General features: G+C 42.0%; 1 protein-coding gene across 1 annotated transcript in view; it reads right to left on the reverse strand.

The window, feature by feature from the left end:
* LOC310868482 (alpha-2-macroglobulin-like) overlaps positions 1-13367 on the reverse strand; it is a gene marked incomplete at both ends in the record, with an annotated part of 35918 nt that extends 22551 nt beyond the window's left edge. Inside the window, 6 exons of the mRNA XM_083778939.1 lie at positions 3935-3998; positions 4448-4657; positions 5419-5580; positions 9788-9840; positions 11810-11957; positions 13206-13367. Of these exons, the coding sequence (XP_083635065.1) occupies positions 3935-3998; positions 4448-4657; positions 5419-5580; positions 9788-9840; positions 11810-11957; positions 13206-13367 (799 nt within the window). The remainder of the gene's footprint in view (positions 1-3934; positions 3999-4447; positions 4658-5418; positions 5581-9787; positions 9841-11809; positions 11958-13205) is intronic.
* Positions 13368-15158: the final 1791 nt, after the last annotated feature.

The raw sequence follows: 15158 nt of genomic DNA on the forward strand, positions 1-15158 counted from the left end.
AGACGGAACTACACCACGGTCACGTCAACTGACACAGCAATACGCCGTATAGTGCGCTACTACACCTGAACGCGGAAGCTGGCTGCCAGGGCAGCCATACGCTCATCCTGTCTATGACAGGACCCACGGTTCGGAGGATGAGCTTGCTCCGTGGCGTCCCCCGTCGCACGTGTTCTACCACGCAGTCTACACCGGAGTGCGTGAACGGCTTTAGCTGCAATACACTCAAGTGAGCTCTCTCTCACGAGGCGAGGGAAAAACACGGCACTACAGACGCGGATGTCGCCCCAGCAACAATACGCCTGTATAGTGCGTTTTAATGCTATAGCCTGGCCGGGCTGTTGTTTTGATTGATTGATTTACTAACAGTTTGCAGAATTACAGTACATTTCAAGTACAACTCAATACAATTACTGTTAACAGAGAGTGGACGATACCATCAAGCATTACACTTGTTTACAATAGGGCCCACCATCTTCAATTCATCAAAACATTTAGAGACATACGAATATACACAACTATATTCACTGCGCACTCGCAGGTCCACTCCATCCCACAGAATATGCAGCATGGATGCGTGAATTGACGCCATGCCAATAATATACCCGTATAGTGCGTTTTATTCCACTGCCTTTAAGGATTACCGGGCCACTGGTCCTGTCTGTGTCACTGCACTCAGATCGACAGACAGGCTACACCACAGGAGCGTAAACTGGCGCCCCGCCAGCAATGCCCCTGTATAGTGTGTTATATGGCCGTCGGATTCCTTCATTCATAGCCCCTAGCCTCAACTGGCAAGAGGAGGAAAATCATACAGGAGTCAGGATCTTCATGAGCTGCTATCAGCATGACCAGGGAACCCACAGGTCACCCACTGTTCATGGCCATCCTCGGGGCATATGTGCCCCACGCAGCCCCAGAAAAACCCCCTGCTGTTTCCATTTAATTCAATACCTATATACACTATTATTTTAATATGTTATATTAAATATATACAGATTTAACTGCTTAAACATGCTCAAAAAACGGGGAGTATAGTAATGTGCTTGAGGAGTGAGGGCACAATTTACCCTATGTGCAATTTACACTGCTGTCTCTCAGTCACATATTGATATTCATGTGTTGTTGTTTTGTTTAGTTTTTTCTCTTGGTAACATGTTTCATGTGGACCCCAAAAGACTAGCTGACGGCCATGGCATCAGCTAATGGGGATCTTTCCAAATAGAAAAATAACTAAACAACAGCCAATGAGTTTCTATAGTCTCTCTCTCTCTCTCTCTCTGGAGGAGGTTGCACCTGAATTTCCTAGCTGCACTGAGACACAGAGTGTTTGAGTTGGAGACAAACACTCTGCTCCAAACGTTTTGCATTATATAGTGTATATACGTATGCCAATTTCCACTGTTTGGTCCACTAGAACAGGGATTTATGAGAGTCTCCGCTCGACTTTCCAGGCAACAATTTACCCTACGATATATCACCGTGATGTCACACACGGGGTTCCGCTCTGGAGACCAAACTTTGTTTGTTGTGGAATTAGCTCGTCCTGTCTATGACAGACAGGACCCACGGTTCGGAGGATAAGCTTGCTCCGTGGCTTCCCCCGTCCGTACAGGTTCTACCACGCAGTCTACACCATGGTGTGTGAACGGCTTTAGCCGCAATACACCCCAGGGAGCTCTCTCTCTCACGAGGCGAAGCAAAAAAACACAGCACCAAAGACGCGGAAGCCGCCCCAGCGACAATACGCCTGTATACTATACAGTGTATAGTGTGCTGTGTTAAATGATAAGCCTATAGCGGGGCTGATGTTTCGCTGCGCCAAACGCAGGTCCACTCCAGCCCACGGAATATGCATCACGGATGCGTTAACTGACACCAAGCCAGTGATACAAACGTATAGTGCGATTATTCCGCTGCTTTACAGGATTACGGAGCCAATGGTCCTGTCTGTGTCCCTGCCCACAGGTCGACAGACAGGCTACACCACAGGACGCGTAAACTAACACTATGTCAGCAATACGCCTGTAACGGTGTTTACGGCCAACTGAATTCTAATTTCGTATTTGACAACTAGTATTCAGAATACGGTTTGGTGTTCTGAAAACTGTTTGTCAAATATATAAATGGTAAATTAAAACATAGAATACAGTTCATTTTCTGAATACTGTTTAGAAATGGTTCATTAAAAACTTAGTTTTAGGTATTGATGTATATGGAAAACTCACAATTAATATAGCTTAAATATGTTTAAACTAACTAACTCTTTGTTTCTCTCATGAGTGAGAGACAAACATGTTTGGACAGGAGGCCTTGCCAGCAACAGGGGTCCTTGTATGCTAAGTGGATCTAGCTTGCTGATAACAGCTGCAAGCAGCTACACCTACTGTGCTCCTGACTGTTCCTGGTGACCACTACCTTATTTGGACATGAGTGGACCACTTTAGAGTTCAGGGGGTTTGGGTACCACCTTTTGCCATTTTCCCTTTGATCTCTTTGTTCTGACCTGTATAAGAGCCTACTGAAATGTCTGTAACTGGGTGTTAGTCTCTGCAAGCCGAGAGGCTGAAGGAGGATCCATGGGGCCTGGCTCCATGGCTGTGATCTGCTGTACTCTACACTCTGCAATAAAAAGGACTTGGAAACTTTCATCTGACTATCCGTCGTCCGTTCTCTTCTCTCTTAAGTTGCTAGAAAATATACGTCAGTATTTAAAACCCGATTCTAGATTTTCGTTGGTGTCATTCGAAACAGAATCAAGAATTCAAAACAAGACGCACCGCGATGCTGTACTGAATACTGTGATTCATTTCTACCTCTAACCCGGAAGTCCCGCCCTCCTTCCCGATAAACACAGAGCGGGCGGCGCCATCTTTCTTTCTCTCCAGTCAGACTTCCGGGTTAGAGGTAGAAATGAATCACAGTATTCAGTACAGCATCGCGGTGCGTCTTGTTTTGAATTCTTGATTCTGTTTCTAACGACACCAACGAAAATCCAGAATCGGGTTTTAAATACCTAAAACTAAGTTTTTAATGAACCATTTCTAAACAGTATTCAGAAAACGAACTGTATTCTATGTTTTAATTTACCATTTATATATTTGACAAACAGTTTTCAGGACACCAAACCGTATTCTGAATACTAGTTGTCAAATACGAAATTAGAATTCAGTTGGCCGTAAAATACACGGACCCATACCTACAAACGAGCTGTGTGACAGCAATCCAGAGAGGAGCGATCCACGCCAGCTCTCTAACCTGCCTCCAGCAGTGGATTAATCCCGCACACCTGGGCCTTATATACCCGTGCGTGCCAGTACAACTGTGTGTCTTAAAGAGATATCCACGTCACAAGTGAGGTGGGGACATTCCCCAAAATCCCCATTCCCCATACATATGAAATATGTTGGGTAGAGAGATAGTCTCTGATACGATAGAGAACACTTCATTGATATACAGATGAGTCTCTAAGACCTGAGGCAGATTCTACAACTGCCTTCTAAATCAGTAGTTCTCCCACTTTCAAGATGTTCAAACAGCGCTGTTTTTGAACAGCCAACACAAAAATCAGAAATGACATAATTTGCCTGTAGCAGCTGATTAAATGGTTGAACCACCACTTACTGTACATGATGGTTGTCACATTCCTGTAAGGCTTTGTGGGGTGTCTTTCTTTCTTTCTTTCTTAAATTACGGGCATGCTCAATAAACCATCATTATCAGATCACAAATGTTGACATGATTACACCTGACACTACTTACACTACAGTAAGTAGTAACCTACAGTATAACTGTAGGTTACATGGACCAACTACTGTTGGTCCATGTATCCAAAGCTATAATATAATGTATATTTAATTTATTTATTTTTTTATAAACTACTGTACAAGCACAGGAAGCTCCACACATGAACAATGCTGTTATGTTGACTTACCTGAAGAATGCAGCACTTGGACCGTTTCAAGTCCTTGCTTGATAATGGTTGCTTTGGACAAAATCTGGAAACAAAAGAGAGGTGAAAATATGGAGAAGCATTCATGCTGACACATACTGGGCTGTATTTTGCAAGTCTTAAGTACAGGTCTTATTCCCTAACTTGAGTAAACTAAAGACCTGGAGGCGTGATCAATGCTCTTTGGCAATAGCCAAATGGCATTGATCACGCCTCCAGGTCTTTAGCTTACTCAAGTTAGGGAATAAGACCTGTACTTAAGACACGCAAAATACAGCCCACTGTGTGGTGGTGACAATACAATATCAATAGCATTTTTACAGATATACATGGCTCAGAAGTCATATGCAAAGGAATATTATTATACAAGATTGTGTGCGCGCGTGCGTGCGCGTGTGTGTGTGTGTGTGTGTGTGTGTGTGTGTGTGTGTGTGTGCGTGCGTGCACGTGTGTGCGCACGAGTGTGCAGTGTGTGCGTGCGAGCGAGCCACTCACCAGGTACATGAGGTCCACAGGGCCTGCCGTCTCTCCAGCTACAGTGTAGTGGACGGTGATGGGGTTTTCTCCACCGCAGAGCAGTGGCCTCTCTACCTTCTTCACCTCCAGTGAGCTCCCTGGCTTCCTGAGCGACAGGCGATGTTGCCGTTCCACAAAGTATGGCGTTCTGGCGCTGGGGTGTCTATTTAGCTCTGGTTTAGCACTAACCTTCATCATAGCAAAAAGAGACGGAACATGTTTTTTTTTTTTCATTCATTCATTAATTACTTCATGGAAACATGCCTCTTCAATATTGATCTGACCATTAGTCCGCCTCATAAAACTACAGGTTGATTTCCCTGAAATTGCCTGTGCCTGCATGAACCACGGAGGATGAGATTGTTGTTTAATTGTTTGGATGTGCGTGCTCTTCTACTTGTGTTGCTTCTGCTTTGTTGTTTGAGGATGCCCCCAACAGATTTTGGCGACTCAAAGCCTTTTCACCTAGAGCTAGCTGTGGGCTAAGTTACCACTTGCACACATAGGCTATATCTCAAAATCGTATGTCCATTATCATTTCCTGTTGTTGGTGTACTGCATTCACCTGTGCGGCATTATTTATTCCCAGTGTACGATCAGTCAGTTTGCCTTTTACGGCAGCCATCTGGGACAATACTCTATTGGGTCTATTCTGACATTATGAAAATAAAATAAAAATGCAACAAATTGCGGCTGGTCTAACCCTCCTGCTGCATGTGACTTATGATCTCCCTGGTCTCTCCTATCCCTATCAATGTGTTGGACCACTGTCTGTGACTTATGATCTCCCTGGTCTCTCCTGTCCCTATCAATGTGGTAGACCACTGTGACTTATGATCTCCCTGGTCCCCCTATCCCTATCAATGTGTTGGACCACTGTCTGTGACTTACTGTGATCTACCTGGTCCCCCTATCCCTATCATTGTGGTGGACCACTGTCTGTGACTTACTGTGAGCATGATCTCCCTGTCTGACGTGTTGAATGAGAATGCGGCCATGCCGTCGCCATCCGTTTTGAGCGTCAGTATGTTACGTGCTGAGTGCACTTCACCTTTAAACATGTACACCAACATGCCGGGGATGGGCATGCTGTTCAAGTAGCGTGCTTTGACCTGTTGGAAAATATGTAAAATACAAGTAAAATATAATAATATAATAGAAAATATACTCCAGTAAAGTAGTATTATATATATATATATATATATATATATATTAGGGCTGTGAATCAATGAATAGTGAATACATAAGTTTAAGAAATAGAACATTGTTTTTATAGTAATAATAGGGGTAATAATATCTTAAATGTAATTATTTATTTATTTGTAAAGTATAGTAAATGTACTTTACACCACTGGTATAACTGTACTGAATCGATATAGGTGGAAGTGATTAATATTTTGACTTACTTTTCCTTCAATCACTGATTGGCCCTCATATACCTTGGATGTCACATCAATAAAGGAAAGTTCTCCAGTAGCATATGAGATAGCGATCACTTTTCCTTGTGGCCGTATCACTCCTGGGGAGAAAAAAAGACTGTCCATGTCACGTCAGTGTCACTCTGATGAGCTGCAGGTGAGGCTGAAGCTCATCTTCTTCATCGTTAGCCCCCGTTTGGAACCTCACCCTCAACTATTAGCTCAGAGAAGACGTTTTGTGACAGGATATCCCTGCATAAGTCGAAATGAGTCGAGCCCTCCAAAAACAGTGGCAAAAACCCTTTTCGTATCCAAAAAGTATATCTACAGAGCTACAGATGATAAAATTAGGAGTGGAAAGTATTTTAGAGCGGGGTGAAACAACCACTTAAATCAGGCTTAAATTGATAATTTAGTGAGCCGGTGGTCAGTCAACCCCCGTCCACAGTACTGCTTTCGTAAGATCACATTGGGAAAACATGGTACTGGCTGACTTATAAGCTTTGTAAGCGGTTGTTTCATCCCCCTCTAAAAAAATATTTTTCACAGAACCTGTTCTCGGAGCGGAGGGTGAGTTTCCAAATGGGGCTACTTCATCGTTTGCTTTTAACTGTTCCATCAGGTGTTAAGACTTGCCTGTTCCATCTTCCTCTACTTTAGAATTGAGGTGCAGGCGATCCTCGAGAACCTTTGCATCAAGTCCGGTGAAGGCAGACATTTTAAAAGTAAAGCTGGCGCAGCCGCTCTTGTCCGTCTGTACAATATACGAAGAAAAGAAAGAACAAAGAAAACCCTCAAGAAGTGAGTAAGTGAATAATTAGTCGATATATGAATGGCTTGGAGTTGATTAGAAAGAGGAGGGGGGTGGTATTGATTGAAGGACAGACAGACAGACAGACAGACCTGTTTTCTCTCTTTATGACAGGGTGCAGTAATACCAATGCCCTCTGGGTGTTCCGGAGTGAACGTAAGGGGGATAAAAATGCCTCCTTTAAATGGTCGACACAGCTCCACTTCTGCCTTACCAGGCACAGGATGCCCATAGGTATACCTGATGAAGTAATGAGTAAAAAACACCTGTATGAAAAGGACTTTTAGGGTTAGGCTTAGTTACACTGTGCCGCCATGCATGCTGGGTTAGGATTCGTTGGTAAAAATGGGGCTGTTTAACTAATGAGTAGTAATGACATATCACCTATGCAAAAGATGCTAGGAAATGTTTATTTCAACAGCATATTTAAAAATCTACAGTAATATCTTCTAAAATAAATGTTGTCATTTCCATGCATTTCGTTGCTGTTGGAAGGAAAGCACCTAAATCCCCCTGTCCCCCTCTCATCAAGTAATTGACAATACAGGTCTATAAAGTCACAATACCAACTTTGATGAGGCACTATTTCTTGTTTTTTGGAGTTAGGTGGTTTCTTTCCGACAGCCTCAAGAGAAAATAGGAGGGAATAAGGCCTCAATGGAAATTATTGTGTTTTTTATCCTCTGTGATGCTATGATAGTATTATGTCAGGAAAGTGCAGCTGTGTTATTTGTTGCCAACCAGTACTACAGAAAGCATCTTAGGCCTTGTCCACACGTATCCGGGTAAACGGATAAACGTAGGTTTTTATATGCGTTTTGGGGGGGTTGCCCACACGCAAACGCGTTTTTGGTCCATATAAACGCATCTTTTGGAAAACTCCTGCCACAGTGTATTTTTTTAAAACTCCGCCTGTGTGTTCCCTGTGTGGACAATGTAAACTGAGTTTTGCATGGGTCTTGCCATTGGTCATATGGACAGAGAGATTTAAAAAAACGTGTCGTATGGACGGAGAGATTTAAAAAAACGAAAATGAAAACGAAAACGAAAAAGCTACGTTTATGTAGGTGTGGATGAAGCCTTACTGTACTTACTTTGCACAGACTTCAGCTGTGAATTCATCTTCTTCAATGCTTATCTCCTCACGAGCTTTTACGTTTACATCAAATTTTGGCAAAACTGGGAGCAAAATGCTTTGTTATTATGATACAACGCAAAACAGCATATACACATATATATGTGTTTATATATTCGTTCCAGCCTGGTGGAGATAACAATTGCAGTTGTAGGCTTATATTTTAGTTTGGCTATTCTCCCTCCCACATGAAAATGAAACCAGTTACCGTATTTCTCGACCTTGAAGGAATGATCTATGTTCTTGTCACCAATCTGAACAATAACTCTGTACGTTCCTTCGTGGGCCTCAGGGTTCAATGAGTAGGAATTCTGCAGAATTGTCCCATTATGTTTCAGCCACTGTCCTATCCGGTTCCCATTAGCATCCTGTTCAAACAGAAGAGAGGTGAGTCAGATTGCCACAATTAAAGTTATTTTTGAAGGCCCTCCAATACATTACATCATGTGTCTATGTCTATGGGATTTTTTGTCACGAACTGTCAATCTGTCATGAACTATAATCTGTGTAGGCTACTGTGTACTTTTATTATGTAGTGATGCCCTAGTGTTTCCTGTTCTGCCTAGTTGTATTTGCCTGTCTTGTCTCACCTCCTTGTGAGTCTCCACCTGTGTCCTGTTAGTCTCCCAGCCAATCCCAGTGTTGATTGTTTGTTCTGTTCACCTGTGTATTGTGGCCCTGTGTGTACTTAAACCCTCAGTTCCTTATGTTCCCTGCTTGAGTATAGATGTTCTGTAATAGTAGTGTTTCCAGTCCTGTGTGTTTTGGGTGAATAAATCCCTCTGCATTTGACCTCCTGCCTTCGAGCAGTCTGTTCTGCTGCATTTTGGGTCCTACTTCTGAGTCGCACCGTGACATTTCTAATGTTTGTTTTGAGCACTTAAGACTAATTTGTTTGCCAGCCAAGTCTGTGGACTTTCATGTTTGTTTAGGGCACTACACAACAACGTAATTTTGTCATGTGGCCGATATAAAGACCAACCGACGTATGGATGGATGGATGGATCGATAAAGCATTCAATCTGTGATGCTTGTTTTTATGCAAACACACACAAGGAGTGTGTATGTTCAAACTTATTTTTTTTTACCCATAATTAAAGTTATTGGTCTGCTTGGATGCTTGTAAAAAAATAAATATGAATGAAAATAAAATAAATAAAGAACAATGCATAATATGTTAATGTAATGAAGTAAGGAAACAGTCAATCTTTGTAGACTGAAATATTATATTCCCAGGTGGATTTAACAGTAACATGCACCATTCATTCATCACTGTATATATGAACAACAAATTAGATCTTACCTCGATCACTACAGTGTTGTACTACAAGGACAGAAAACAAAATGGATATTATGTTAAACAGGCAATGCTTCTTCTCTTACTAGTGTATACACACTCAATGGACAGTGGATATATATATATATATATATATATATATATATATATATATATATATATATATATATATTCATAGTTCACAGTGAGACTGGGTGATATGAGATCAATAGCCTATAATAAAAATGTGGTCATCGGTAGAAAAACAAATGTATGAAATTATAGATACAATATAGTGTTATGTTTGCTTAATGTTAGGGTAAGTGTATTTGGTTAAAACTAAAGTTTTTTGTTAAGTTAAAGCTTTTGATCATTGCTAGGGTGTTTATTCAATAACTGGGCTCTCTCTATGCTTGTCTCCTCAGCTTTTAATAAACTGAAAATATATTTTCAGATGGGTTGCCAATTTCAGCCGATCAGGAAAGAGTAGCCATGTATCAGCAAGTTCCAAATGTGTTGCTGATTTCTTTGTGTAATCACTAATCACTCCTGTATCCTGTATGAGTTCTCTCTCCTGATTGGATAAAACATTTTACTATAAAGATCTGGAGATCTTAACCTATCATTGCAGCTCAACAACACTACAATGATAATGCTTCTTTGTTTATACGTAACTCACCAGCTGATTCACAGGTCTGAACTTGGTATCCATGGTAACCACTCTGAAATTCACTATGACACATGAAAGAAGATGAATAAACAGTGTGGATCACTGGAACTGTAGTCTTACGTAGCCAGACAACTATCCACAATAATAATAATAATAATATATACGATTTATATAGCGCTTTTCTAGGTACCCAAAGTCTCTTAATACAGACAGATTTATTAGAGAACAAATTAAAAAGGTTTAAAAGGTTAAAAACTAGGAATAAAAATCAAAAGAGGGGCAAACAAGAAGGGTGTGTGTGTGTGTGGGGGGGGGGGGGTTATGTAGGGAAAGCCAGTTTGAAAAGGTGGGTTTTGAGTGTGCTTTTGAATATTTCGAAGGTAGGCAGCTCTGATGTGGGTTGGGAGTGAGTTCCAAAGAGAAGGGGCAGCCACTGCGAAGGCCCTGTCTCCCCATGTCCGTTTGTTGGATCTGTGGGGTTCCAGTTGGTTGGCAGTGCTTGACCTGAGGGAGCGGGAGGGGACATGGCGGTTGATGAGTTCAGAGAGGTAGAGGGGGGCCTGGTTGTTGAGGGTTTTGTAGGTGATGGTGAGTATTTTGAATTTAATTCTGGACTTGACTGGGAGCCAGTGGAGTTCGCGGAGGATGGGTGTGATGTGGTCCCTGGATCTGGTTCTGGTGAGTAGGCGGGCGGCGGAATTTTGAACATATTGTAGTTTTTTGAGGACCTTGGTGGTGACGCCATACAGGAGGCTATTGCAGTAGTCGAGTCTGGATGTGATGAAGGCATGAATGAGTGTTTCAGCGGCCGTGTGGGATAGCATGGGACGAAGGCGGGCAATGTTATGGAGGTGGAAAAAGGCGGTTCTGGTGATCTGGTTGACATGGGGCTGGAAGGAGAGGGTGGGGTCAAGGATGACACCAAGGTTGCGGACTCGGGTGGAGGGGGTGACAGTGGAGCCATCAATGGTGAGGGAGAAGTCATGGGAGGAGCGGGTGAGTGAGTCAGGGCCAATGATGAGGATTTCAGATTTATTGCAGTTGAGTTTTAGGAAGTTTGTTTGCATCCATGTTTTGATGTCAGTCAGGCAGGAGGTGAGAGTGGAGTGGGTGATGGCGGTGATGGTTTTTTTCTTGGACAATCTCCAAAGCCTGTAGAGTCTGAAAGTGAACTACACCTTCTGAAACCCGAAACAGGAAGCTGTCACCTGTTCCTCATTTCTGTTCATGGAAATATATCTTAAAATGTATTTGTATTTATTTATTTATTATATTTATTATATATTTGTATTGCCAATTCTGCTAAACTACAAAATTAGCAGAATGCTTTGATTATTTTGATTAATATCAGGTTCAATTTGTGCGACTGTAAAGACAAATCGGATGCGGGGAGGAGGCGTCACATCCCCTTTATGGCTTGATCATTTTCAGAGATTCCGTTGCTCCAGATTCCGTTGCTCTGGAATGCCCTGCCTGTGGATCTGAGGATATCGCCAAATCAGTGTCTTCTTTAAATCACTTCTGATCCTAGGTTAAATTAATGTTATCTTATTCTTACCCATTGGTTATATTATATATTGTTGTTGTTCTTTTTTTTTTTATCCCACGATTTTGTAACCCATTATCCACCCCTGTGTCAATTATCTAATGTGATCCTGGGCTCTACACAAGGAAGTTAAGGAACACATTATTCCAATCAGTTCCTTTCCCCTCCATCAGGCGCCCCAGCTGGCCAGGGGGAGGCAGTTTAGAGACCAGGTTTACTGCATGTTTTTTGTGAGGGTACCTACCCTAGGGGACACGGGAAGAACATGCAAACTCCACACAGAAAGGCCCTTACATACATGCATACATACATACATACATACATACATACATACATACATACAGTACATACAGTACATACAGTACATACATACATACATTAAGCAACATTTCATTAATGTTATATAGTACAGATCACTAGAGGTGTCAATTGTGAGGGCAGGGCCAATGCACACCTATAGACCACACCATCAAACACAGGGTTACCTGTTTGTCCTGGGAGGTAGAATGGTTTATCTGTTTGGATGAATGTCATGGGTTCGTAAGCTTTGAACATGATTTTCCTTGTTTCCATGGATTGGAATGTTTGACCTTGGACCACCACCTGCACTTCAGTCCACTGCACGGCTGGTGCCTACGATGGATATACGGTGTGTCAAGTTAAGAATAATTCATTAGTGTATAGTGTTGTTGTTGTCCAAAACTAAAATGAATCATGGCACAAAACACATGCATATTGATTTATCCAGCATCAGATTTCACGCACGCACGCACGCACGCACACACACACACACACACACACACACACACACACACACACACACACACACACACACACACACACACACACACACACACACACACACACACAATTTATGTTAAAGATGGAGTGCCACCATTTTTTTATTTTGCCAGCTTTTCATGTGTCTATGGGGTGACAGTAGTTCATTAGACACCCTGGAGTCGTTTTTATGTGCAATGGTGTAATAACTTTGTATTTAGGGTTTCTTCCTGGAGGCTGAACCCTTGACGGTCAAACGGGCCAATGAAGTAAACACGGATAGTGTGACTTTGCACGCACACACGCACCTCCCCCTCTATATATATTTTTAAATGCGACAACCTTGTGGGCGGAGATGCCTGCCACATACACACGTGTGAACTGAACGGCGCAGCCAGTTTGCTGCTCTGTGCCTAACTGTGTGGCAGATTTTCAAACAGTCATTTCACACATTACCAGTTCACAGCAGAGCAGACTGTTTTCCGTTAGATTGGAAGCAAGTAAATGTTCACGTCGGGTCCTCAGGATAATCAAGGAAACCACAACAAACCAGCCTTATATAGCCTACCTGCTCTGCTGTATAGTTGCTCTTGTTGTTCTCAAGGAGTAGGTTGTTTCTTTTATAATCACAGTGGTCGGGCTTTGATACAGAGTGTAGTGTCACAGTGCATGTGCATTCTTGTTGGCTGTTGTAGTCAATATGTAGGTCCTAATACTTATACGAGGCCGTAAAGTCAAGAATTATAATCTGTTGTTGTGTCAAGCTGGAAGTCATGTTGCCATGTCTGGCTATTACAAGCGACTTGGGCTTGTTTTCATATAAGTAACTTTGAGGGGAGATGTGGTTGACTTGACCAATGGTTCATGTGAAGGAGGGACTGGAATAGGTGGGTGGTGCTACGGTTAAACTCACGCATACCTAATGAACTGGTGGGTGTGTCCACATAAAACCATCATTTTAACAAATACTGTACACTTTTTTCAAAAACTTATACCTCATATAGACCTAAATACACCTGATGATCATGTTTAAGTGTGGAAAAAAATCACGGCACTCCATCTTTAAACATGAACAAGACAAGGCAAAATGAAGAAGTGCACCTGGAATAATCTGCAGAGGTGGAATGGCTTGTCAGACGTCTCCTTGAAGATAGTCATTCCAGAGAGAGAGATGGTCATGGTCACAGTCTCCTTGAGCTGCAGGAAATCCACACAGAACTTGGCCTCAGAGCCTGCCTCGAGAACTGCAGGAATGGCAACCATGTATTGCCTATAATCACAATTAAATGTCATGTTTTGGTAAATGGTAAGGCAAGGTACATTTTTGTTATATTCAAAACAAGTGTTAAAGGTGTAAAAAACAAAGCAGTTTAATAAATCTCACCAATACAATATCATCAACACGATGTATTATGTACTAAAATACCCATTTGTTATCCAGGCCTGTTTTGAAGGAGCGTCACACGTTGGGAGCTATATACTGCCCTACAAAGCCAGAGTGCAGTACTAAATTCTTGGTCGAAATTGAGTTATAACAAAAAAATTACCCATTGGTGTCTCTTTTATATTGTGACAAAGTTTCAGAGTTTAATTCTTGTTTGTTTTAGAGAAACAGCGTAACTCAAAACCAAGGCAGAGTGCATATGTTGGGGTCAAGGTTCAAATCAGAATCATTCAGATTTTATGGGCATGAGAATGATGTCATGAATACGCACACTTAAAGTAATATCACTAAGTACATCTACTCCACTTATGTACCATTTTGATTATTATTTAGAAAACATACATTGACCATAGATTTTCAAACGATTATCATATATTTAAAAAAGGAACATCCTAATGAGTACCTTTACTTTTGATTACTGCCGGACAATTAGGCTACTTGTAAGTGCTTCTACATTGCAGTATTGATACTTTTATTTAGGTAAGAAATGCAAGTACGTTTACCACCACTTAGGACTTACGGCCTTGCTGCTGCTTGACTGATACACATCCAGCTGAAAGAGGCAGATATAATCCATCTCCATGTCTTTACCCTACAGAGATCCTCCATGACTGGGGGTGGACTGACCCAGGGACTGTCTCTGTTAAATACAAACTGTTCAGCTGAGCCCCTCCTACACACACGCACACAGCACGCACACAGCACGAAACATCTGTGTTCCATATAGACTGATTTCCAATAAGGGAATATGAGGGCGGTATTATGCAGGAACGCTGTGTTTGTTTTTGGGAGACTTTGTATCATAGCGTATGCTTTACGAGAAGCCATAGCCTACATGTTTGCACAAATATTTGCAAAAAACAAGTTTGCACAAGCAAGTTCCCATGCCCTATTCTAACCCTAACCTAACCAAAACCGCAAGCACGGGAGCAGGCGCTAGTCCAGAGGTGCGGACGCATGTCGAACCAATGCTCCGTCGGATCATGCTCCGTTGGCCAATGCCAAAGTTTCCCCACACATGTGACTTTGTGTGTCTATTCCTGTTTATTCCGCCCCCCTGTGATGTCATATGAGTCAATACATAATCATTGGACATCATCACCATAATGTCATCATCAAGGCACCACTCACTTCACATTGGGTGAGAATTTTAGTTAAGAGTTTTGGTCAGAACCAACTCAGCTCAAATTGATTAGGTATAGGCTGCATCTTTCCCAATTATTATGCTAGTAATTATAGGTAGATGATGAGCAGGCTGCCTTCTACTTTCTGACAAACTGGAATAGTGCCGGGGAGGGTTAGCAAGTTTAGGCATGCTTGTCAGCAGTTTTTGTTTTGTGTGATGTCAGAACAGAGCTATGGTGAGCCTATATAACATGTGAAGATTAAAGTACCATAAATGTCCCTTTTGTCTATGTAAAACCTGCTTATAGCCAGAGGAAGTGTTACACATCGAGAGTACAGTGAAACATTGAGAGACAGAGACATGAGATAGGAAGAAAACCTGAACAAGAGAAAGAAAGACAGAGATAGTGGTAACGAGAGATTGAGAGAGATAGGCGAGGTCGATCCATAACAAGATAGAGAAGCACATAGCCATCCCCTGCAGA

This window comes from Protomyctophum parallelum (assembly GCF_964188405.1).
Source record: "Protomyctophum parallelum genome assembly, chromosome: 13".
NCBI classification, from domain to species: Eukaryota; Metazoa; Chordata; class Actinopteri; order Myctophiformes; family Myctophidae; genus Protomyctophum; species Protomyctophum parallelum.